The sequence below is a fragment of the Oncorhynchus tshawytscha genome, linkage group LG18 (assembly GCF_018296145.1).
Source record: "Oncorhynchus tshawytscha isolate Ot180627B linkage group LG18, Otsh_v2.0, whole genome shotgun sequence".
In the NCBI taxonomy this organism is placed as follows: domain Eukaryota; kingdom Metazoa; phylum Chordata; class Actinopteri; order Salmoniformes; family Salmonidae; genus Oncorhynchus; species Oncorhynchus tshawytscha.
Genome location: NC_056446.1, coordinates 33,766,407 through 33,792,388, shown reverse-complemented (window position 1 = coordinate 33,792,388; position 25,982 = coordinate 33,766,407). Strand labels below are relative to the sequence as shown.

The 25,982-nt window shown below is 44.1% G+C and overlaps 2 protein-coding genes and 1 pseudogene across 2 annotated transcripts; 2 read left to right on the top strand and 1 right to left on the bottom strand.

Annotated features, from left to right (window-relative positions):
• Positions 1 to 5,475: 5,475 nt before the first annotated feature.
• Positions 5,476 to 9,682, top strand: LOC112218006 (26S proteasome regulatory subunit 10B). The gene is made up of 14 exons (XM_042300964.1): positions 5,476 to 5,626; positions 6,180 to 6,259; positions 6,369 to 6,408; positions 6,519 to 6,571; positions 6,689 to 6,756; positions 6,917 to 7,031; positions 7,141 to 7,228; positions 7,518 to 7,579; positions 7,673 to 7,796; positions 8,024 to 8,085; positions 8,402 to 8,522; positions 8,841 to 8,921; positions 9,024 to 9,095; positions 9,210 to 9,682. Exons 1-14 carry the CDS (start codon positions 5,542 to 5,544, stop codon positions 9,326 to 9,328), a joined length of 1,170 nt encoding a protein of 389 aa, XP_042156898.1. The 5' UTR covers positions 5,476 to 5,541; the 3' UTR covers positions 9,329 to 9,682.
• An 87-nt stretch (positions 9,683 to 9,769) lies between these two features.
• On the bottom strand, positions 9,770 to 13,293 carry LOC112217916 (cell growth regulator with RING finger domain protein 1). The gene is made up of 6 exons (XM_024378526.2): positions 13,066 to 13,293; positions 12,240 to 12,379; positions 11,594 to 11,774; positions 11,131 to 11,278; positions 10,774 to 10,881; positions 9,770 to 10,477 (listed from the first exon to the last, which is right to left on the bottom strand). The coding sequence occupies exons 1-6, from the start codon at positions 13,287 to 13,289 to the stop codon at positions 10,133 to 10,135; spliced, it is 1,146 nt and encodes a 381-aa protein (XP_024234294.2). The 5' UTR covers positions 13,290 to 13,293; the 3' UTR covers positions 9,770 to 10,132.
• Positions 13,294 to 13,306: 13 nt separating this feature from the next.
• Positions 13,307 to 25,512, top strand: LOC121839990 (annotated as a pseudogene).
• Positions 25,513 to 25,982: the final 470 nt, after the last annotated feature.

Genomic DNA, 25,982 nt, shown 5'->3' with positions numbered 1-25,982 from the left:
GGATAAAGCACTAAATAAACTTCAGTTAGTGCTAAATACGGTTGCTAGAATCCTGACTAGAACCAAAAAATTTGATCATATTACTCCAATGCTAGCCTCTCTACACTGGCTTCCTGTCAAAGCAAGGGCTGATTTCAAGGTTTTACTGCTAACCTACAAAGCATTACATGGGCTTGCTCCTACCTATCTCTCTGATTTGGTCCTGCCGTACATACCTACACGTACGCTACGGTCACAAGACGCAGGCCTCCTAATTGTCCCTAGAATTTCTAAGCAAACAGCTGGAGGCAGGGCTTTCTCCTATAGAGCTCCATTTTTATGGAACGGTCTGCCTACCCATGTCAGAGACGCAAACTCAGTCTCAACCTTTAAGTCTTTACTGAAGACTCATCTCTTCAGTGGGTCATATGATTGAGTGTAGTCTGGCCCAGGAGTGGGAAGGTGAACGGAAAGGCTCTGGAGCAACGAACCGCCCTTGCTGTCTCTGCCTGGCCGGTTCCCCTCTTTCCACTGGGATTCTCTGCCTCTAACCCTATTACAGGGGCTGAGTCACTGGCTTGCTGGGGCTCTCTCATGCCGTCCCTGGAGGGGGTGCGTCACCTGAGTGGGTTGATTCACTGTTGTGGTCATCCTGTCTGGGTTGGTGCCCCCATTGGGTTGTGCCGTGGCGGAGATCTTTGTGGGCTATACTCAGCCTTGTCTCAGGATGGTAAGTTGGTGGTTGAAGATATCCCTCTAGTGGTGTGGGGGCTGTGCTTTGGCAAAGTGGGTGGGGTTATATCCTTCCTGTTTGGCCCTGTCCGGGGGTGTCCTCGGATGGGGCCACAGTGTCTCCTGACCCCTCCTGTCTCAGCCTCCAGTATTTATGCTGCAGTAGTTTATGTGTCGGGGGCTGGGGTCAGTTTGTTATATCTGGAGTACTTCTCCTGTCCTATTCGGTGTCCTGTGTGAATCTAAGTGTGCGTTCTCTAATTCTCTCCTTCTCTCTTTCTTTCTCTCTCTCGGAGGACCTGAGCCCTAGGACCATGCCCCAGGACTACCTGACATGATGACTCCTTGCTGTCCCCAGTCCACCTGGCCATGCTGCTGCTCCAGTTTCAACTTCCACCTGACTGTGCTGCTGCTCCAGTTTCAACTGTTCTGCCTTATTATTATTCGACCATGCTGGTCATTTATGAACATTTGAACATCTTGGCCATGTTCTGTTATAATCTCCACCCGGCACAGCCAGAAGAGGACTGGCCACCCCACATAGCCTGGTTCCTCTCTAGGTTTCTTCCTAGGTTTTGGCCTTTCTAGGGAGTTTTTCCTAGCCACCGTGCTTCTACACCTGCATTGCTTGCTGTTTGGGGTTTTAGGCTGGGTTTCTGTACAGCACTTTGAGATATCAGCTGATGTACGAAGGGCTATATAAATAAATTTGATTTGATTTGATTTGATTCTCTGCTGCCGATGACTGGGACGTTCTGCAAAAATCACTAAAGCTGGAGACTCTTACCTCCCTCACTTGCACCAGCTGTCAGAATAGCTCACAGATCACTGCACCTGTACATAGCCCATCTGTAAATAGCCCATCCAATCTACCTCATCCCCATACTGTATTTATTTATTTATCTTGCTCCTTTGCACCCCAGTGTCTCTACTTGCACATTCATCTTCTGCACATTCTACCATTCCAGTGTCTAATTGCTATATTGTAATTACTTCACCATCATGGCCTATTTATTGCCTTTACCTCCCTTATCCTACCTCATTTGCACATGCTGTGAATAGACTTTTCTACTGTATTATTGATTGTATGTTTGTTTATTCCATGTGTAACTCTGTGTTGTTGTATGTGTCAATCTGCTTTACTTTATCTTGGCCAGGTCGCAGTTGCAAATGAGAACTTGTTCTCAACTAGCCTAGCTGGTTAAATAAATGTGAAATAAATAAATAAAAATAATAATGAAAAGGACCCCTAAATAGAGAGGACATGAGCAGCTTTTAGTGTTCCTGAGTTTAAGGTGGCAGTGACAAAAAGAGCAACGGATCATTTATCTGTTTACACAGTGGAGTTGTTGGCCATTCTATTGGCTGCAGTGTGTGTGGAGGAGGTGAGGCCAGACAGGGTAGTCATCTGCTCTGACTTATGTGCTGCACTGATTCATTTGTACAGCTTACATTCATTTGTGTCACAGAGCAGACAGAATGTATTGTATGAGGTTTTGCAGTGCTTGTATAGGGTGAAACAGATGGGGATATTTGTGATGTTCCTCTGGGTTCCAGCTCATGTGGGAGTAGAGGGGAATGAGTAACTGAGGATAGCTTCATATTAATTTTTAGATTTTTATAAAGCATTTGACACAGTAGAGCATCAGTTTCTCTTCCACTCCCTTGAGAGACTTGGCTTTGGGGATTTTTTCTGTAAGGCTATTAAGACTCTCTATGCAAATGGTAACAGCTCTATCAAATTGAAATATGGCACCTCACCTAGATTTGAGTTAAAGAGAGGAATTAGGCAAGGTTGTCCTATCTCTCTGTACCTGTTTTTATTAATCACCCAACTTCTTGCAAATTCTTTAAATAATAGTCCTGTACAAGGTATTTCCATAGCTGGTAAAGAAATTATTATAAGCCAGCTGGCTGACGATACTATACTTTTTCTGAAAGACGCTAACCAAACTCCCATATCGATCAATGTGATACAATCCTTTTCCAAAGCATCTGGTCCATATCTTAACATTAATAAATGTGAACTCATGGCTGTCAAAGATTGTGTGACACCTTCATATTATGGTATTCCAGTAAAAGAAGAACTTACATATTTAAGCATAACCATTAAAGGATCAGAAGTCTAGAGGTTTACTAAATTTTAACCCTCTTATTAAAAAACCCCAGAAGAAACTAAATCAATGGCTACAGAGGGACTTATCTTTAAAAAGGTAGAGTCCTAATAACCAAGGCTGAAGGTATCTCTAGACTAACATATGGTGCTCTATCTTTATATCTTGACAGTAAAATAAGCAAGGAGATAGACCAGATGCTTTTCAACTTTCTGTGGAGAAACCGTACCCATTACATTAGGAAAACTGTTGTAATGAACACTTATGAGAATGGTGGACTGAATTTTCTGGATTTTACTACTTTAAATAATACTTTTAAGATCAATTGGATAAAACAATTCCTAAGAAGACCCACTTCTATCTGGAATTTTATTCCTCATCATGTCTTCTCTACTTTTGGTAACCTTAACTTCATGTTGTTTTGCAATTATAATATTGACAAAGTTCCAGTGAAACTTTCTGCTTTTCATCGGCAGGTTTTCTTGTCATGGTCCTTAATTTATAAACACAAATTTTCTCCACACAGATATTATATATGGAATAATCGGGATATATTGTATAAAAATACCTCTCTGTTTTTAGAATATTGGTTCTGAAATAATATCCTATTGGTGAGCCAACAGGTAAATGCAGAGGGTCTTTTACTCATTTATAAAGAATTCTTATCACTTTACAAGGTCCCTGTAACACCTAAAGATTTTGCAATTGTTTTAGATGCCATTCCCTCAGGTGTTGCTATGTTATTCAGGAACATGTCAAAACCTGACCCTCAGAGCCTACCTTCTGTTGACCCTGTTGACTCATCAGTAGGAAAGATTTGTTTCTCTTTTGGTCCATACAACAACAGAGCGATACGATCCTTGTTTCAGCAGGATGTTGTATCTATACCTTATGTCATGCCTTATTGGAATGGATTTATTGATAATATCTGTTGGAAAAAAGTTTGGATGTTGCCACACACATACCTACTTGTTAACAAAATTAAGGAAGTTTCCTTTAAAATTATTCATAAATATTATCCTGCCAACCACTATATGAAGAAGTTTAAGGGAAACATCAACTCAAATTGCTCCTTTTGTAATGACCACCCAGAAACAGTTGTGCATCTTTTTTGACATTGTATGCATGTAAGAAAACTGTGGCAAGACATCAGTAGGTTTATAATTGAACACATTTATGAAGATTTTACACTATTGTGGAGAGATGTACTGTTTGGATTCTTTACATACAATAGAAATAAGCGGAAACATTTTTATGTAATTAATTTCATTATTCTTTTGGCCAAATTTCACATTTATACACAATGTAAATTTACAAACAGAAAACCACATTTTCGTACCCTACAAAAAGAAATTGAACTGTATTTTAAGACGGTTAAATGCTCTACTAACAAAAAAGCTGTTAGAATTGTAAGTATATGCATGTCCCTTAAGGTCCTTGTGTAATTGTAATGTGATATTGTACCCCCTAGCCCCGCCCCTAGCCCCGCCCCCAGCCCCGCCCCTAGCTCGATTGTCTATTGTTTGTAATCTATGTATGCTTGTGTTCCCTCATGTGCTTTATGTATTGATTTGATATTAATAAAAAAATATATTAAAAAAATAAATGTAAAAAAAGTAGAGGGGAATGAGGAAGTGGATATTATTGCCAAGCAGGCTCTTAAACATCCTAATGTTGAGATGGAATTGTCCATCAGTAAAACAGAAGCCAAGGAATTAATAAGAACAGTGGTTAAAAATAAGTGGCAAGAGTTGTGGAACAGGGAGTGTAAGGGAAGACAACTGTATAAGAGTTGTGGAACAGGGAGAGTAAGGGAAGACAACTGTATAAGAGTTGTGGAACAGGGAGTGTAAGGGAAGACAACTGTATAAGAGTTGTGGAACAGGGAGTGTAAGGGAAGACAACTGTATAAGAGTTGTGGAACTGTATAAGAGTTGTGGAACAGGGAGGGGGAGAGTTGTGGAACAGGGAGAGTAAGGAAGACAACTGTATAAGAGTTGTGGAACAGGGAGGGTAAGGGAAGACAACTGTATAAGAGTTGTGGAACAGGGACAACTGTATAAGAGTAAGGGGAAGACAACTGTATAAGAGTTGTGGAACAGGGAGAGTAAGGGAAGACAACTGTATAAGAGTTGTGGAACAGGGAGAGTAAGGGAAGACAACTGTATAAGAGTTGTGGAACAGTTGTGGAACAGGGAGAGTAAGGGAAGACAACTGTATAAGAGTTGTGGAACAGGGAGAGTAAGGGAAGACAACTGTATAAGAGTTGTGGAACAGGGAGGGTAAGGGAAGACAACTGTATAAGAGTTGTGGAACAGGGAGTGTAAGGGAAGACAACTGTATAAGAGTTGTGGAACAGGGAGAGTAAGGGAAGACAACTGTATAAGAGTTGTGGAACAGGGAGAGTAAGGGAAGACAACTGTATGAGAGTTGTGGAACAGGGAGAGTAAGGGAAGACAACTGTATAAGATCCAGGAAAAGGTGGGGGCAGGGAGGTCCTCAGGCTGAGAGAGAAGGCCAGGAAAGTGTCATCACAAGGCTGAGACTGGGACACAGAAGGCCAGTCTCTGGTTCACACTCCAGTCCAGTTGGAGGCGATAATGCACCATAAAGTTGGTTGCCAACCGCCATATAAAATCCACAGAAGTAGAAGAAGAAGAAGAAGTATTAGAAGAAGAAGAAGTAGTTTACAATTCCCATAATTCATAGAGGCAAAATGGCTGACACCAGAGAAAAGGGACTTCAAGATTACAGAAAAAGATTACTTGAACATAAAGAGATTGATGGACGTTTAAAAGAGTGTAAGTGATATATTTGCTTGTCTTTGTCAATATTTCAGAGTAATACACATAAAAGGGGTTATCGAACTAAAATAACCAACATGACCAGTTAGCTAATCGGTTGTTGGCTAACTCGCATTGTCATGCAGTAGAGTCTGTCATAGAAATGAATGGTCTTGACAACCGGCTAATGCGTTAGCAAAATGCTAGCTACCAAGGCAGCTACAGTTAACCGTATATTGAAGTGTATTCGCTGTGCTTCGCAAGCTATTTAACCAGCTATTTGCCAAGACCGCTAGAAAACAATAGTAGTTCGAATTGATCTTGAACATGAAAACAATAACAAAGGATCAGCTAACGTTAACCAACTAGTTAGCACAGCCCTACCTTCTAGCTAAAGTTAACTAGCTTGCTAACGTTAACCAACTAGTTAGCACAGCCCTACCTTCTAGCTAAAGTTAACTAGCTTGCTAACGTTAACCAACTAGTTAGCACAGCCCTACCTTCTAGCTAAAGTTAACTAGCTTGCTAACGTTACATAGCTTGATTTCATACTTGTATCCTGTGTTTTCAGTGAGGGAACAGCTCAAGGAACAGACAAAACAATACGAAAAATCTGAAAATGACCTGAAGGCCTTACAAAGTGTTGGTCAGGTAAAATTGTGAATTCACACACCATGATTTATTGATCGGCAATTGTGTACTAAAATTGTCTCCGTATCATAACGGATTTTAACTGCAACTTCTTGTAATACTTATGCAGATTGTTGGTGAAGTGCTCAAACAGCTGACAGAGGAGAAATGTAAGTTGTAACATTGCAATTGTCCTACGACTCATTATATACCTAGGTCATATACGTCTGACCCTTTGGCATTACATATTATGTCATGTTCATCCTCTTCCTGTCTTCAGTCATTGTCAAGGCAACCAATGGCCCTCGCTATGTTGTTGGCTGCCGCAGACAAGTAAGTCTTGAGCCATGACGTACCCTTGTATCATCAGCATTTATTTACTTTCAGTGAGTGTCAGTATCACCTCTCCATGATTGTAATGGAGCTCATCTAACTGTCATTTTCACACAGCTGGATAAATCGCAGCTCAAACCAGGCACAAGGGTGGCCCTAGACATGACCACCCTCACCATTATGAGGTAGGCACTGTACACGCACTCATGCTCAAAACCACAACACACACACAGCGTGTGAGCAACTGTCGATTCAGTCTACTGAAACAAAATGTTCAAAGTAGAAGGTATGTCAGCGTTAAATGTTGCTGGTGATGGCAGTTAACATGTCCCTTCCCCACCTCAGATATCTGCCCAGAGAGGTGGACCCCTTGGTGTACAACATGTCCCATGAAGACCCAGGCAGCATCTCTTACTCAGAGATCGGGGGCTTGGCCGAGCAGATCCGTGAACTGAGAGAGGTACTTCTACTACATCCTACAGTATACTTATGATATTCTTAGAAAATGGGGGTACGTGTTTTTCCTGAGCCAGTCAGGTTTTCTATATGACCTTCCCCCTGTGTTCCAGGTGATTGAGCTGCCCCTGACCAACCCTGAGCTATTCCTGAGGGTGGGGATTATCCCTCCAAAGGGCTGCCTGCTCTATGGACCTCCAGGTAAGTCACTATCTAGCAGGATTTCACTCTAGACCGAGGCTGAATCTCAAGTGTTTCCTTGATTTCTCATGTCTTTGATTCCTTCACCTACCTCTCAAAACACATTGGATGAGAAGATCTAAGGTCCCGCACCTTCTCCTCCAATGTGTTTTGAGAAGGAGGTCAAGGAATAAAGGGTCCGGTGAATCACAGAAAGACTTTTCAGATTCACCCTGAATAATGCAAATAAGTTACGTCACTGAGGTCCTGAGGGTTTATTCATAGATTTTCTTTATGCACTTTTGATTAGGCACCGGAAAGACTCTACTGGCCAGAGCGGTGGCCAGTCAGATGGACTGTAACTTCCTCAAGGTGACTTGTAGGCTACACTTTAACTCCACTGGCCTTTCTGACTCTTCACCATTCTTTGAAAAACTTGGCTGACACTGTGTCCCCCTGTGGCAGGTTGTGTCCAGCTCCATTGTGGATAAGTACATTGGAGAGAGCGCCAGGCTCATCAGGGAGATGTTCAACTATGCCAGGGACCACCAGCCCTGCATCATCTTTATGGATGAGATAGACGCCATCGGTGAGCATCCTGAGCTGTAGCCTGCCCCCAGATCAGTTTGCACTGTATAGCCAACTGCTATGGTCATTGTCAACCAGTTGGCTATACAGCACAAACAGTTCTGGGACCAGGCTAAGCATTCTGAACCCTGATGCCATATCTATTCCTTCTCCCTTTGCTCAGCATTGTGTGCAGTGTCTGGGAACTGGGAATGTGTTGTAAGTGAAATACTTGTTTTTCTCTCCAAGGTGGCCGAAGGTTCTCAGAGGGCACGTCAGCTGACAGAGAGATCCAGAGGACCCTGATGGAGGTCAAATGAGCGACCATAACACTTAGATATGTTACATAGAATTGATATTGTTCAACAAATGTTGCTTTCTATGATAATGATGGTTCAATAAAATATTTATTTGCGGAAAGACCTGGTTCTGTGGCTTGGTCCGTACAGTATATATTGTGGGGATGTTGAAGATAAGACAACTCAATGATGTGTAGCTTGCAGTAAGCTTGACTGGCATTTCAATAAGCGAGGGGTATTACTGTAAGGTGTTTAACATTATTAGGATCCATGGCAGATAATCCTCGCTGAATTGGATTTTCACCGTCTTATCTCTGTGTGCACCCAGCTGCTGAACCAAATGGACGGCTTTGACACCCTGCACAGAGTCAAGATGATCATGGCCACCAACCGGCCTGACACCCTGGACCCCGCGCTGCTGCGTCCCGGCAGACTGGACCGAAAGATCCGTAGGTTCTTCCTCATCTCTCTGTCCATCATTACCCAGTGTGCTTCATACTTACTCATCATATTATAATATATGCCGTTAAGTAGACTTAGTCATGCTTCATACATTTTTCACATGGGTGCTGCCGGGACGCGAACCCACAATCCTGACGTTGCATGGGCCATGCTGAACCAACTGAGCCATACAGTACCTTATCCCCTTTGGGACATAGGGTCACAATGATCTCCCTCCACTTCCTTCTTTTTACACCCAGGTAGGAACACATGTAAATCTCTATGGTATGAAAAGAGTGACATGGTTATTTCTACTGTTCCAACAGATGTTGAGCTGCCCAATGAACAGGCCCGTTTGGACATCCTGAAGATCCACTCTGGCCCCATCACCAAACACGGAGAGATAGGTGTGTTGATTTGAACACAGCTGGGACATATTAGGTTTAAGTAATGTTTTAGACTTCTGGTACGGTTTCCTTTTAACAAATGTTGGCTTTTTTTCTTCGCAGATTACGAAGCGATTGTGAAGCTTTCGGATGGCTTCAACGGAGCCGATTTGAGAAATGTCTGCACTGAAGCAGGTAGCTGTCATGACTAACTCCTACATTATCAGTTTAGCTTGACAAAAACAGTGATTTTTCTTGAATCCAACCGCATTTTGATCTGCCTAAGTCGGGTCTCTTTCGTTCTCCCAGGTATGTTTGCAATCCGTACCGATCACGAGTACGTCACTCAAGAGGATTTCATGAAGGCGGTTCGCAAGGTGGCCGACTCAAAGAAGCTTGAATCCAAGCTGGACTACAAGCCCATATAAATTCCTATATCTTTATTTCTATATGTGAACGTGGGGAGGTTTGCTGTTGGGGCGTTCTCACCAGTAAAACCATTTTTTTGCCAAGTTGTATGATGCAGAAAAGTTTCTTGGGGGGGAAAAGTGGATTAGGGAACTGTTATCAGAACCATTTCTATAGAGTTGCCAAGAAGTGACCTCAGAACAGCTACAGATATGGGACCAGCATACATTGTCTCTACCCTCTCGTAGTGTTACATTTCTGCCCAGTATTTAGGATTATATTAACGAGACAATAAATACTGTAGCCATTGAAGCGGCTGTATCTGTAAAAGCATACAAAAGGAGTATGCCATATTAAAGACTTTATCATACTGATCACTGTTGTGCTGTTTTTTACCTCGATAAAGCTGTGATGTGGGGTTTGGCTTCTTTGCCAATTTCCAAAAAATGTCTGCTCAATGCTCAGGAGAAGAAAAACAACTTAATGTATGGTATATTGATAATAAATAAAATACATCTATACATTACACAAAACAAATAGATTTTCCATATCTACATAAATTGTTTACAAACTGATCAAGGAATAGTTTAAAACACAACTATCAACGTGATAAAATGTATATGCTCACAGCCCTACAACAGTTTGAAATGTCCAATAGATGACTTTGGCATAAAACCATATCACATCCATTCTATGATAGACACTGATTCCCATGAAACGGTACTGTTATATCTGTATTGGACCAGTACCTGTAGTGATAATGCTCATGCACATCCTGGCCACCATACAGCTACTCTAATGACATTGACCTGCTACATCACAGTTCATTCTTCCTCATCTTCCTCCCCCATAGGGGAATTGTGGAACAGGGCAAACGACTCCAATACGAAAGCTCTGCATATGGGGCAGTGTTGGAAGTGATGGACACAGCCATCACACACACAGGCGTGCCTGCAGGGTAGCAGAACACGGTTAACAGGTGCATTCTGACACACAACACAGTCTTTGGCATTTCCCTCCTGTGACCACTCCTCTTCATCTTCCATTCCTGGTGTCTTCTCTTCCTCCTTTCCATGTTCTCTTTCCTGTCGTTCTGGTGGTATCTCTGTACTAGGGGCGGGGTCAGTCGCCCCTGACAACCCCATGCTCTCAGCTGACATAAAGAGTGACTGGAGGAGGAAACAGACAACAGTTACCATTGCATTTATGAGAATGTCAACTGCCAGCATCAGACTTGCTCTTAACAGCTAACAATTTATTTCAATATCTACAATAGCATACCACTAAGAAAGCAATGTATTGGCCTGCATTCTAAGTGGAAAGCTAGTATGGATAATGGAACACAATGAAATATCAGAAGAAGGTAATGACAGGCTACTGTAATCTCACTGAGCCCTTGCCCACTTCATAGAAACATATATTCCTGTTTCAATGGGACTGGATGAATAAAGAAACAAAGCTATACCTTTAACTCATACATGTTCCCTTGTGCCGTGAGGAGGTATTGAAACAGGATCCGTGCCGACAGGCTGTATTTGTCATCTGGAACATGGACTACGGTGACACTGGCGGCCTGAGAGAGAGCAACCATGAGGGATAATGAGTGTCACATCTAGGACAACACCCACGCAGAGAAGGTACCGGTAAACTTACTGAGCACACCTTCTACCGGGGTGTTTATTGTTTTCATTTATTTTCCTTCATTATGTTCCCCTAACCCTTCCACCCCTCTCCTAACTGGAGTCAACTAATGGACAACAACATTTAGGCTTCTACTTCCAGCTTACCCATGTTCAAGTGTTACCATGACAGTCATACTCACAATGTTGTATGTGTCCCTGGCTTCAGGCTCAGCCAGTGTGAGGAGAGCCACCAGGGGATAACGTTCCCGTGGCAAATGACCAAAATCGGTGATCCTCAGTTCAGCTGGCATCTCGCTGTAGTGCTCCTCTCTGTTCTCTCCACTGATACTGAGGCTTTGGTTAAGGGGTGAAATACATGATGAAACTGAACTGAAAGGCATGAATTTGCCTTGCATGTATTCCATCCATCCTCAATCTTAGTGTAACATCTAAATATCACAATGATTAAATATCATGATATATCATAATACAGCAATGAAACTTGCAATATATCATAAAGGATAAACATAACATGAGAAAATAATATCTTCTAGAACCTGAATATCAAATCGGACCATCACATGTAGAAAACGTACTAATAATACTAAACTAAGGAAGCAACAATGACACAGATTATCAGATTATAGCCCCTGGGAAGGATACTGGAAACTTTGGCAGTGGTGGTACTGGAAGTGCAGGGCTTCCTGGAACTGTTGTGGTGTGCTGAGCCTGCTGGGGCCATGTTGGTGGGTCTGTAGCGCCCCCTGGAGGGCATGGACACCACAACCCCAGTAACAGCTCAGCACACATGGCTCCAGGCAGCATGGACGCAGGGACACACCCTCTGAAAGGAGGAAAATAATGAATGATTCATTGTTGATTGAATGATTAAGGCCCGATGGGGTGTGGTATATGGCCAATATACCACGGCTAAGGGATGTTCTGACTGACGCAACACGGAGTGTCTGGATACAGCCCTTAGCCATGGTATATTGGTCATATACCACAAACCCCCAAGGTGCCTTATTGCTATTATAAACTGCCTGGGAACAGGGGCTGTGGTGGGGGCAGAACAACAGATTTGTACCTTGTCAGCTCGGGGGTTTGAACTCGCAACCTTCCGGTGACTAGTCCAACGCTCTAACCACTAGGCTACCCTGCCGCCCCATATAACACTATACTATATGGGCCCGATTCCCCCGAATGTACATTGAAATAGCTTTTTGGACCTGGAGGATTAATCTGGGTCCAGGAATCTGGCCCGATGTGTTGTGTGTTGCATTATAACTGTCCTTGTATGCTCTCTTACCAGTCACAGAGGCCACCCCAGAGGTCCCCATCTCCAGGGCAAAGGGGTTGGTCACCTGAACCATCCTCTTCTCTGGGACAGGCAAGACTGACTCAGTCTCATCAGAGCTACGAAGAATCACTGGGACATCGAAACCAAACCTATGGGGGGATGAGGTGGAACAGCACAGAAGATTTGAATGGAGATATTCCATTATGTTGTGTGTATAAGAGATCAGACGAGATTTTCGAAGTAGCCTACATAACAACTTGACAAATTGATATTGCACGCACACCATTTTTTAAAATAAAAGTTTATATCATCTCATTTCTGGGGATGATATATAATAATAAAAAAACGCTCTCTAATAGACAACCTCATGAAAAGTATGACAATTTGTGTAGAATATTATAAATTAATTTTAAAATTCTGCCAACCGCTTTAATGTTATAATGAATAAAGTAGACAACAGTGCAGAAAAGTGAACATTACAGTTCACTTCAGAGGCAATGTCACCATGTTCCAGTTTCCGGAGTCCCATGTTTATCCAACGCCACAATGTTTCATTTTCTCGCGTGCCGAACATTGCGTCACTGTATTTTTGTCACGTGAGATGTCAATGTAGCAATAATGGTGTGCTGTCAAACGATCAACGCCTTTTGCCATTTTTATTACAGCGAAAGAGAGGAGGAATTTGACTTTACTGAACAGAATATAAACATGACTGACTTCTAAATGTCGGCACAGATACGACAGATAGCTAGCAACGTTATATGTAGGCTAAAATAAGCCCGTCATTTAATAACCATATCCTAATGTTGTTGTCAAGGCAATTTGATAAACCTACCAGCCGAGGACCATGGCGGCGGTAACAACGAAACATAAGGATATGACACTAATGTAAAATAAAGGAGAATATTCATACAACATAACTAGAAACACGGCTGCCATTTTTAATCTGGCTAACGATAAATAAACCGATTTATGATCAAACCCGTGGATAAAAAATACATTCGTATCCTCCATAGCAGGCACTTCCGTCACTACGGTGTCCTGTGTACATACCCTCATGCGCATTTTTTCGCGCATTTGGGAGGAGCACTTAGCCGACCATCTGTAGTAAGCAAACCGCAGATAGGAGGGCGAATACAATAGGTGAACAGATAGCCTCCCCAGAGTCCCACTTTGTTCCTGCCAGTAGATCTATCTTTCAATCATTTCAAAAAGTCTCAATTTCGATAGCCCAGTTCTGGGAGAGTGGATGAACCGGCGCACAGATGGTGGCATTTGTGGTAATAAGCAAGGAGAAGGTTTTGAAACCGTTAGTCCTGGACCTATCTATGACAAACCATTAGGTAAGCAAAAGGCACAGAAATAAGGTTGAAGACGTAGGCTAGACTATATTGTTTATTTGGACAATAGGCTGTTTTTTTGTCAAGTCATGAGCAATTTTAAGGGCATAAAGTCGACCTCCTGTCAACTGAGCTCGGATAATAATTCCGTGAGCAGCAATGACTGGGATATGGCCAATGATGTGTTTGTGACCTGCTACGAGGACCCGATGGGAGAGAATATACACGGGGAGATGGACTCGGTCCAATCCGGCTTGGAAATACACCTGCCTCCGCTGCTGCTAGGCGATCACCGTTTATCTCAGGACAGCATGCTATTGGGCCTAGTGGAGGAAGCTTACTCGGGTTATCATCCTCTCCCCGACTCGGGGACAGACTATTTGGATATCACAAACGACCTGAACTACACCGAAAGTGATGGGAATGTGACTACAAAGAAACGTAACCGCTCCACCAGTTCCAGGCACCGCGGGGAGGTCGTCACCGAGCTGGGACCAGAGGAAGTGCGATGGTTCTACAAAGAGGACAAGAGAACATGGAAGCCATTTGTTGGACACGACTCTTTGAAAATTGAAGTAATTTACCGCAAATTATGTGAACTAAATCCCTGCAAGGTCAAATGTCGGAGTCCCACCACCGAACAAGAGGAAGCCAGTGATTCGGCCACGGGTTCCGAGCCCCAACTGGAAGATGTGGCACACGGGGGAGCTGTTCAAGCAGAGACGGTGACAGGGGACGCCGAGGTTGGAGGGGACAGAGAATGGGAGAAAGATGAACTCGACCTGGATTCCATAAGTGTAAACGTTGAGGCTGTTTGCGTCAGAGGTGGTCTCTACGAAGTGGACGTCAAAGACAAAGAATGTTACCCCGTCTACTGGAACCGTGAGTAGCCTATTCTTATCACTATAGACGATTCTTCTCTCCCTCACTGTTTGTCATATTAATCCTGATTATATCACAAGGCTGCCATAACAGTCCCAAACCTGTCAGAGCACAGATTGAGCAACTGATACTGCCCATTCAATAGAGTTGCACCGACATCACCATAAACACAGGTGTAATCCCTCTGTATGTCCACAGAGCAGGACCGTATTGCCGTGATGAGGGGTCAGTGGTTCGTCGACGGCACGTGGCTTCCCTTGAGGAAGACGAGAGTGACCTCATCGAGCTGGAGCACCTTGCCCGTTTCAGGGGGCACCAGATGAGGGAGACCTACGAGGCCACCATTGAAGTGGTGACCACCACAGTGGACAACAAGGATGGTAAAGTGGATGGACTCAATGGCAAGTGGGACATGGGCATGCCGCCGTGTGGGGCGTCGGTTGTGACCGTGTCGATGAAGGGTGTATGTGAAGGATATGAATGAACACACACCCCACTGGTTCTGCACCCAAAAACAAACACTTTGAATAAAGAAAGAACAAAACATAGCTAGAACATTGCACATGGCTACGCAAAATATATTCTGCTCCCAAGTGCTTTCATTGTCCCTGTACCTAACGACAGACAACACTGGCTACTGTTCAGCACTACAGTAAGTGAGTCACTCTACTGTGTGTAGGCTGTCTTTCTGTACTGTCAAACCATTTAGGCCAGCGTCACAAAGAAAGCTCTGGTCAGCTGACCTCGTTTTAGCCGAGCTCCGTCGAAACCAGGTGGACATTCAGAGGTTCACCTGAACGTGAATACAAACTGTCATAGTAAAAATGGAAGGAAAAATGGCAGATTGACGACATACATGACAGCTGTGTCATGTTCATTAGGATACGCCTTAGGAACATGTTTTAAAGCAGAAAAGAAAATCAAGCAATTCTTATTGGACAAGTTCATATCTGTTTGGGACCATTTTCTTCCATGTAGTAAACTACTGAACACGACTACTGTTTAAGTGCGTGCAAGTGGGACTTCTCCAAACGTCACTGGAGACTTAATTCACATGAACGGAATGAAGTCAATAGGTCTGTGTTAATTACTGCTCCTCGTCTTCCTCCAGCAATCCACAGTTTGAAACTGAGCCGAAGCCATGTGGACTGGCACAGTGTGGACGAGGTGTATCTCTACAGTGATGCCACCACCTCCAAGATCGCACGCACTGTCACCCAGAGACTGGGCTTCTCCAAAGGTTTGTATCCCCTTGTATCCCCACTGACATGAATTAGGAATCCTCTGTGTTTCACTGCCTACAATATGGTGTGTAACACCTTACTTAAAAGCTGCAGGTACGATGCATCCTATTATGGTTCTAAGGTATTGTAAGCCTTTTCATAAGCATGTATGAACCCCTTGTAATGTCTCATCATCTCATAACGATCCTGACTAAGAACTAGCAGTCTTTTGTGGGATTTGCTCAAATACTTTGTTTTGGGACTCTACATAACTGTACAGTTACAGTAGGCTAATCAAGTTCAAGTTTTTTTTTATTTATACTAATTATAGCATATGAAATAGTTCAATGACAACAACATATGAAATAGATAGGATGACAACAACATATGAAATAGATAGGATGACAACAACATATGAAATAGATAGGATGACAACAACATATGAAATAGATAGGATGACAACAACATATGAAATAGATAGGATGACAACAACATATGAAATAGATAGGATGACAACAACATATGAAATAGATAGGATGACAACAACATATGAAATAGATAGGATGACAACAACATATGAAATAGATAGGTAAAAACATCCAGCAATTTATTGAGTGACTCATTATTGAGCAGAGAATGGGAGATCTTTTGTAACATTCAGTTGTCAACTCTGGTATAATGTTGTCAGTTGGTTTTCTCCAGCGGGTCTTCCTGCTCTTCCCTGTTTCCCTGTACTCTTGTATATGGTAAAAGAGCTGGTTTAATTCCTCCTCAGCTGGCAGTAGTGGGACACGTCTCCATCGGGGCTATGTGGAAGAGGCAGCGCCCGAGGACACCCCGCCCGAAACAACACACATCGTCTTTGTGGTGCACGGGATTGGCCAGAAGATGGACCAGGGCCGCATCATCAGGAACACAAGCATGTGAGTTACAGGAACAAGGAACTCAGTGACGATATGGTATAAAACTCTCTCAGACCCTGTCAATGAGTTTCATACAATCTAATATGTTTATAATATAGTCATATTATGGGGAAAGTGAGCAGAGTATGAGAAAGTATACCAACCATTGGAGGATTAAATCTAACGTTCTCACAGAACCATTGTTAATGAGCAATTATTATCACCTACAGCACCATTCAAACGTTTGGACACACCTACTCATTCAAGGACTTTCTTTATTTTGACTATTTTCTACATTGTAGAATAATAGTGAAGACATCAAAACTATGAAATAACACATATGGAATCATATAGTAACCAAAAAAGTGTTCAACAAATCAAAATATATTTTATATTTGAGATTCTTCAAAGTAGCCATCCTTTTCCTTGATGACAGCTTTGCACACTCTTGGCATTCTGTCAACCTGCTTCATGTGGTAGTCACAAACTGTATGTTTAGCATTTTGATGCATTAATAATGCATGTATAATGCTTCACAAAGTGGGTATTCATAGGAAATATGACCAAATATTCTTGGTGATGTATTTTTTCTTAATGTGGATCTGTGTCTGTGCCATTACTCGTCTATAGGATGAGGGAGGCTGCTAGAAAGATGGAGGAGAAGCATTTCTCAGATCGTTCCACAGGACACGTGGAGTTCCTTCCTGTGGAGTGGAGGTCCAAACTGTGCCTGGATGGAGGTATGTGTGGCCACACCCACTTTGTGACCTATTGAACTCCTATGTGGTCAAAACGTTGTCTGTGGTAGCATAGGTTGAACACCTAAGTGGTGGAAACGCTGTCTGTGGTAGCATAGATTGAACACCTAAGTGGTGGAAACGTTGTCTGTGGTAGCATAGGTTGAACACCTAAGTGGTGGAAACGTTGTCTGTGGTAGCATAGGTTGAACACCTAAGTGGTGGAAACGTTGTCTGTGGTAGCATAGGTTGAACACCTAAGTGGTGGAAACGTTGTCTGTGGTAGCATAGGTTGAACACCTAAGTGGTGGAAACGTTGTCTGTGGTAGCATAGGTTGAACACCTAAGTGGTGGAAACGCTGTCTGTGGTAGCATAGATTGCAGGGTGTGGTGTCTGTTTTTATCATGTGAGTAACATTGTATGTGCTTGTGTAATATTTTTCCACATCTACTTTAGACCTCACTTTCAATTTGTTCTAAGAGGTAAATGCAGTAACAGCTGTTGTTGTGTAATGAAGACAAACAAATTAACCTGTGAACCCACTGGTCTGTTTGTGCTTTAGCCGTAACGCATAACAATAAAACAGTTGTTTACTGTACATGCTGTATTCACCAGACGGGTTGAAATGTGTTCTTTGTTGATGACTTCGTGTGTGTGTGTGTGTGTGTGTGTGTGTGTGTGTGTGTGTGTGTGTGTGTGTGTGTGTGTGTGTGTGTGTGTGTGTGTGTGTGTGTGTGTGTGATGGTTGTAGACACGGTGGACTCCATCACTCCAGACAAGGTTCGTGGACTCAGGGATATGCTCAACAGCAGTGCCATGGACATCATGTACTACACCAGCCCTCTGTACAGAGACGAGGTGAGATCCTCACACACACATAAACACACAAACACACACACTTATCATGTGTTGCATTGAACAGTCCCTCACAGAAAGCACTCTCAGCCACACACAAAATCTAATTGGTCCCACTGTTTGTCTCTGTAGATCACTAAGGGTTTAACTCAGGAGCTGAATCGTCTCTACAGCCTCTTCTGCATGCGGAACCCTGAGTTTGGGGAGAGTGGCAAGGTGTCCATCGTGTCCCACTCCCTGGGTTGTGTCATAACCTTCGACATCATGACAGGCTGGGATCCGGTACGCTTCCGTCATGAAGAACTATGGGCCGACCCCGAGGAGATGCAAGAGCGCTGGCCAAGCTGTCAGGGGCGTCAACTACAAGAGGAGATGAGGCTCACACGACTCAGGTCGGTAGACACTCACTAGCCAGGGTCATATTCATTAGGCACCAAACGGATGAACACGACACCGTGGTCACCCAGTCGACCACTATAATTTGTCCCCAGTGTTAAATGTTTACGTTCATTTATAGTTGTGTGATAATGTTGTGTTGCATTCATGTCTAAAAGGTTACGAGATTTGGAAAATCAGTTTGCTGGGTTGCAATCCCCGTCATCTGAAGGCTCTTCTTCAGCCTTGAAATTTAAGGTGACATATTCTTTATTCCATTCCTTCTCATTGTTGTGACAGACCTCCTGAGCTGGGAAGGAACCCTTTGTCATCCTCTGTTCTCTGCACCGTTTATATGCTTCTAGGTGGAGAACTTCTTCTGCATGGGTTCTCCCTTGCCGTGTTCTTGGCGTTACGAGGATCCGACCGGGAACAACGTGACTCAGGATCACATCTTACCCAAATCCATCTGCCAACGTCTCTTCAACGTCTTTCATCCTACCGACCCTGTGGTGAGCAAACCAACTGAACCAACTGAGTCATTCAGTCATGCAGTCAGTCACTGATGGTGTACTGTAGTATACTGTACCTATAAAGGATTGGAAGGTGAAAGGGGAAGAGCTTTGGTAGAGGCTCAGCTGCCATTTCCGCCTCCAGAATCACATCAAGCGGCTAGCTAGCGTAGCAAGATTTGGTTCTGGGTTCCAGTATCGAGATTGCTGATGGCATGGTGGATGTGCTTAATGATGCCTATGGCTGTATTTTCAGGCTTACCGATTGGAGCCGCTGATCTTAAAGAACTACAGTAACATTTCACCTGTCCAAATACACTGGTGAGTAGTGGATTTAATATGTTATTTTGAATATACTAGTTCACAGTCAGCGCACACACACACACACACACACACACAGATTGGTGGCAGAGCAGCACCCCTGGAGCAGTGTTGTATGAATCAGGAATTTCCATGTTTGTGAATGACATGTATATATTGTGACCGGGTTCTACAGGTATAACACATGTAGTCCGACACCGTACGACCAGATCCGTCCCACGCTGCTCAACCCTGCACTGAAGGAGAGAGCATCCATCTCGGACACGGAGAGCCTCCCCAGCCCCTGTACCTCCCCCCCTCAGACCCGAAGACACTACGGAGAGTCCATCACAAATCTGGGGAAAGCCAGCATTATGGGTGAGAGAGGGGGCGGGAGAGAGAGGGGGGAGGAAGGGAGAGACATAGGGACTTTCTGTGACAGGTTCTTTATTTTTATCTCCTTGCTATTTAGACTTTACTGTTCGTAGTGGAGAGAGTGGGCTGTTAGGTCGTAGTGGAGAGAGTGGGCTGTTAGGTCGTAGTGGAGAGAGTGGGCTGTTAGGTCGTAGTGGAGAGAGTGGGCTGTTAGGTCGTAGTGGAGAGAGTGGGCTGTTAGGTCGTAGTGGAGAGAGTGGGCTGTTAGGTCGTAGTGGAGAGAGTGGGCTGTTAGGTCGTAGTGGAGAGAGTGGGCTGTTAGGTCGTAGTGGAGAGAGTGGGCTGTTAGGTCGTAGTGGAGAGAGTGGGCTGTTAGGTCGTAGTGGAGAGAGTGGGCTGTTAGGTCGTAGTGGAGAGAGTGGGCTGTTAGGTCGTAGTGGAGAGAGTGGGCTGTTAGGTCGTAGTGGAGAGAGTGGGCTGTTAGGTCGTAGTGGAGAGAGTGGGCTGTTAGGTCGTAGTGGAGAGAGTGGGCTGTTAGGTCGTAGTGGAGAGAGTGGGCTGTTAGGTCGTAGTGGAGAGAGTGGGCTGTTAGGTCGTAGTGGAGAGAGTGGGCTGTTAGGTCGTAGTGGAGAGAGTGGGCTGTTAGGTCGTAGTGGAGAGAGTGGGCTGTTAGGTCGTAGTGGAGAGAGTGGGCTGTTAGGTCGTAGTGGAGAGAGTGGGCTGTTAGGTCGTAGTGGAGAGAGTGGGCTGTTAGGTCGTAGTGGAGAGAGTGGGCTGTTTGGTCGTAGTGGAGAGAGTGGGCTGTTTGGTCGTAGTGGAGACAGTGGGCTGTTTGGTCGTAGTGGAGACAGTGGGCTGTTTGGTCGTAGTGGAGACAGTGGGCTGTTTGGTCGTAGTGGAGACAGTGGGCTGTTTGGTCGTAGTGGAGACAGTGGGCTGTTTGGTCGTAGTGGAGACAGTGGGCTGTTTGGTCGTAGTGGAGACAGTGGGCTGTTTGGTCGTAGTGGAGACAGTGGGCTGTTTGGTCGTAGTGGAGACAGTGGGCTGTTTGGTCGTAGTGGAGACAGTGGGCTGTTTGGTCGTAGTGGAGACAGTGGGCTGTTTGGTCGTAGTGGAGACAGTGGGCTGTTTGGTCGTAGTGGAGACAGTGGGCTGTTTGGTCGTAGTGGAGACAGTGGGCTGTTTGGTCGTAGTGGAGACAGTGGGCTGTTTGGTCGTAGTGGAGACAGTGGGCTGTTTGGTCGTAGAGGAGAGAGTGGGCTGTTTGGTCGTAGAGGAGAGAGTGGGCTGTTAGGTCGTAGTGGGGAGAGTGGGCTGTTAGGTCGTAGTGGGGAGAGTGGGCTGTTAGGTCGTAGTGGGGAGAGTGGGCTGTTAGGTCGTAGTGGGGAGAGTGGGCTGTTAGGTCGTAGTGGGGAGAGTGGGCTGTTAGGTCGTAGTGGGGAGAGTGGGCTGTTTGGGTTCAGTCAAGGACAGACCCACCCACATACACAAAAGTATGTGAACACACCTTCAAATTAATTGAATCGGCTATTTCAGCCATACCTGTTGCTGACAGGTGTATTATATCGAGCACACATCCATGCAATCTCCATAGACAAACATTGGCAGTAGAATGGCCTTACTGAAGAGCTCAGTGACTTTCAACATGGCACCGTCATAGGATGCCACCTTTCCAACAAGTCAGTTCGTCAAATTTCTGCCCTGCTAGAGCTGCCCCAGTCAACTGTAAATGCTGTCATTGGGAAGTGGAAATGTCTAGGAGCAACAAAGGCTCCGCCTCGGGCCCACTGAGTGTTGAAGAGCATAGTGCGTAAAAATGGTCTGTCCTCGGTTGCAAAGCCTGCCACCATTGAATTCTGGAGCAGTGGAAACGCGTTCTCTGGAGTGATGAATCATGCTTTACCATCTGGCAGTCCGACGGACTAATCTAGGTTTGGCGGATGCCAGACCATTTCTGTGCTTCCAACTTTGTGGCAACAGTTTGGGTAAGGCCTTTTCCTTTTCAGCATGACAAAGCCCCTGTGCACAAAGCGAGGTCCTTACAGAAATGGTTTGTCGATCGGTGTGGAACAACTTGACTGGCCTGCACAGAGCCCTCACCTCAACCACATTGAACACCTTTGGGTTGAATTGGAATGCCGACTGCAAACCAGGCCTATTCGCCCAACATCAGTGCCCGACCTCACTAATGCTCTTGTAGCTGAATGGAAGCAAGTCCCCACAGAAATGTTCCAACATCTAGTGAAAAGCCTCCCCAGAAGAGTCAAGGCTTTTATAGCAGTCAAGGGGGGGACCGACTCCATATTAATGCCCAGGAGTTCAGAATGAGATGTTCGACGAGCAGGTATCCACATACTTTTGTATATATGTCATTTTGTGGAAAGATGTAATTTGATCTCGCTGAAACAGAATAGCTTTCATAGCTGAATCACTGTCCAGAAAACACAGCCTCAACAAATCAAGGGAGAGCAATTAAGTCTTATAACAGGGATTGACACTAGAGGACCTCTGATTCCTATATTTCCTTTATTCAGGATTAGATCATATTTTTTAAAGAACACTTTAGTGTAGGACCAAATCTAAGGTAATTATTTGTAGATGCGTGGGTGTGCTGTGTACAATTTAAATGTTATTGTGTTTTCCTGCCTATATCTGTGAGGACACATTAGTTGATTGATATGTGTTGTCCTGTGCTGTGCTGCTCAATGTGACTGTGTGTGCGTGTTCGTGTGTTTGTATGTGTGTGTGTGTGTCTGTCTGTCTTTGAGTTTCGCTGTGTTCTCCATGTCGGCAGGTGCGGCCAGTCTCGGGAAAGGCATTGGCGGGATCTTCTTCTCCCGCTTCTCACGCTCAAGTGGTCAGGTGGGCAACGTGGAGGAGGAGCCTTCCGATTCAGAGGGCGGGGTCTTGGAGGTGGATAATGCCATATCAGGAGAGGAGGGTGTGGCTACGGAGTTAGAGAAGTTACCTGTAGTAGAGGAGACAAGGGAAATAGAGTCCTCCATATCTCGGTCCACCTCAGCTATCCTGGACAACACCACATGTACGTATCAGGGATGGAAATCAAGCTAGCCCGTGGCTAGTACTTTTCAGACCAGGCTAGTAGAAAATGTGTCCAACTAGGCCAACATGGCACAGATTTCGGACCTGCGCTGGTAAAAATTGCAGTCTATTTAGCCTGGCTGGTCAGTGCCCAAAGTCCTTAAAGACATACTTTGGCAACTACTAAGTATTTTTTAAACATCCTGCTTTGGGCTGGATGTGTCAATGTGTAGTTCATACTGTACATGCATCATCTATGAGCAGAATTACTGTCTTACCTCAATTAGCCACAAAGTGCTTTAACAGTAACCCAGCAATACCACCAAGAAGCCAGAGCACAGTGGCCCGGAAAACCTCCTTGGAATGAAGACATCTAGAAACTCTGCCCTGTAACATAACCAATCCTGTATCATAATGAGGAAATGTAGAAACTCTGCCCTGTAACATAACCAATCCTGTATCATAATGAGGAAATGTAGAAACTCTGCCCTGTAACATAACCAATCCTGTATCATAATGAGGAAATGTAGAAACTCTGCCCTGTAACATAACCAAAAGTACAAACTCAAGCTAAATCAAGTGTTAGTATATAAAGTGTTTGAAAAACCCAGGTATGCTCCGTCATATTGTTATGGGAAACCAGCAGTGAACTTTACTATGAACTATGTCCTTTTCCTCTTCTCTTTTCTAATTCTGTTTGGTTACAGTATCTATGTCTAGTATTACAAGTGTTTGTTTTAACTCTGTCTTTCTTTGTGTTACAGTGGAGTTGGAGAGGCGCATTGACTTTGAGTTGCGAGAAGGCATGGTGGAGAGCCGCTATTGGTCGGCGGTGACCTCACACACAGCCTATTGGTGTTCACACGACGTGGCACTGTTTCTTCTCACCTTCATGTATAGACAGGGGTATTCCACTCAGCTCTCTGAGGATAACCCAGAGTTATCCTAACCCACAGCCAAAACACACACACAGAGACACACACACACACACACACACACACAGAGAGACACACACACACACACACACACACACACACACAGAGAGGCACACACACACAGAGACACACACACACACACACACACACACACACAGAGAGATACACACACACAGAGAGACACACACACACAGAGAGACACGCACACACACAGAGGGAGACACACACACTATTTTTCCCTTTCCCTCAACACATATAATAGTATCCCAGTGTACACACAAAGATTTGCGACCAGACCGATTAGACATAACTGTGTATCAGAGACCACTTCACAGCCTGTGGTCATCCCGTCAAAGACCGTACCCTTTACCCTATGGTCCTAATAGTGACTGTTCCTCATATACCCACCCTGTGGGTTTATTGAAGACTTTACCCCCCAGGCACACACCAACCTCAACGAAGACTGTTCCTCTTTCCTGTGACTAAATGATGCCTCTAGGACCAAGCATCTGTCAGTGTTCATTATCTTGGACATGGCATTGACTGTGTTGGTGTCGGACACAGCTTTGAGTGGGTTTGTGTGACTCCTGAAACTGTAGCCATGCCTCTAGCCCAACCTCTCCTCTCACAACTCCCAGCATCAACACTCATTTAGATGTTTAGCCTGTTGAGAGTGTTACATCCAAATCCATCCCTCAGAACATTGAAACCCATTTGGTTTCATCATTTGATTTCAACCCGTTAGGTGGAATCAAAGTGGATTGTTGCAGAAGGTTTGAAGTAGCCTGGTTAAACACAGTTTTTTCCGTTCAGTCTGGTTTGACCAGGCTAGGGTTAATGCTGCTTGGATGAGGTCATTGGACCTGAGCATGTGGTAGAGTAAATAGAATGTAGCTCTATAGACTACCTGTACTGCTACGATGATGATATGTTGAGGTACCATGTTTACACTAACTAACTAACTGAACATTTCTATAAGGGATGATGGAAAGATGCTAATGTTGAGTCGACAACTTGAGCAAAGTTGCCAAATACAGTTATTTGCTTATGTCTCATAACCTAATGGCAGGTTCGGTCTCTTGGCTGATCCATCCATCAGAAGACCACAGAATTGTTTCAGTTCTGCTGCGAATTGTCTTGATCCAACAGAGCACTACTATATCCGTTTGTACTACTAACGCTGACATGTTGCACATAACGCAGTAACTTTCTAGTCAGGCAACAAACAGACAACATATCAGTAAAACAAGAGGAACACAGGCATGAAGGACCCATGCAACATGTTTTATTTACATCCAAGTAACTAAAGAGAGTAGCATTGGAGAGGACAGGATAATAAACTGTACTAATACAATATGCTTTATTAGAATCAATAATGATGTGGGTCAAAATGAAAACAGTATGCAGTATGTACATAGACAGGGAGGTATATGCTTTGCTTGGGCTCCAGAGTGGAGCAGCGGTCTAAGGCACTGCATCTCAAGTGCAAGACCTGACACTACAGTCCCTGGTTTGAATCCAGGCTGAATCACATCCGGCCGTGATTGGGAGTCCTATAGGGTGCTGCACAATTGGCCCAGCGTTGTCCAAGTTTGGCCGTCATTGTAAATAAGAATTTGTTCTTAATTAACTGACTTGCCTAGTTAAATAAAGGTTAAAAAAAAAATCTTGCTGTTAGTGAGGGATTACAGCATGCAGGCTCATTTATTAAAAGCTTTTAGCAAAGTAATTACACTAACATCGAATGACATCACTTACATCAGATCTCTGCCAGAATAAAGCTTGCCATCAGGAGTTTTTATATGATTTGTGTAAACTCAGTAGAGTTTTGTTTTTAAACACAGTATCTGTTAGGATGACTTTTTACTGTCTTGTGAATGTTAGCTATTTCATTTCTCCTCAGATGTGTTTGAAGGCCTCTCTTGTTAGATCAGACTGTCAGAGTCCTTGGTATTCTACTTTGTCATCCCCATGCCTTTGCTCTAACACCTGGTTCCCACTATAGTGCCGATCCAAATCAAACTGTGCTGGCACAGATATTTTATTTTCACATTGTCCTTTCTAGCATGGTTCTAACAGCTATGGCGGATGCATAACCAGACCAGGCCAGTGCAACACAGCATAGTTTGGTTCTGTAGTATGAAAGGGTATTGAGAAACCTCTTAGTGAGTCTTACCCATGGTTCTCTCCTTGATTTGGCATATCCTTGTTTACATGTCGTCCCACTGGGCACAGACGTCAATTCAACGTCTATTCCACGTTGGTTCAACGTA

What these genes read in the sequence shown, in the direction of transcription:
- LOC112217916 (XM_024378526.2), bottom strand. Translation starts at nt 13,289, where the DNA reads ATGAGGGTATGTACACAGGACACCGTAGTGACGGAAGTGCCTGCTATG. An exon ending in CACCACTGCCAAAGTTTCCA is followed by an intron (nt 11,279 to 11,593) that starts GTATCCTTCCCA and finishes CCAAAGCCTCAG; the next exon opens with TATCAGTGGAGAGAACAGAG. An exon ending in CCAGGGACACATACAACATT is followed by an intron (nt 10,882 to 11,130) that starts GTGAGTATGACT and finishes GCTCTCTCTCAG; the next exon opens with GCCGCCAGTGTCACCGTAGT.
- LOC112218006 (XM_042300964.1), top strand. Translation starts at nt 5,542, where the DNA reads ATGGCTGACACCAGAGAAAAGGGACTTCAAGATTACAGAAAAAGATTA. An exon ending in TTGTTGGCTGCCGCAGACAA is followed by an intron (nt 6,572 to 6,688) that starts GTAAGTCTTGAG and finishes ATTTTCACACAG; the next exon opens with CTGGATAAATCGCAGCTCAA. An exon ending in CACCAAACACGGAGAGATAG is followed by an intron (nt 8,922 to 9,023) that starts GTGTGTTGATTT and finishes TTTTCTTCGCAG; the next exon opens with ATTACGAAGCGATTGTGAAG.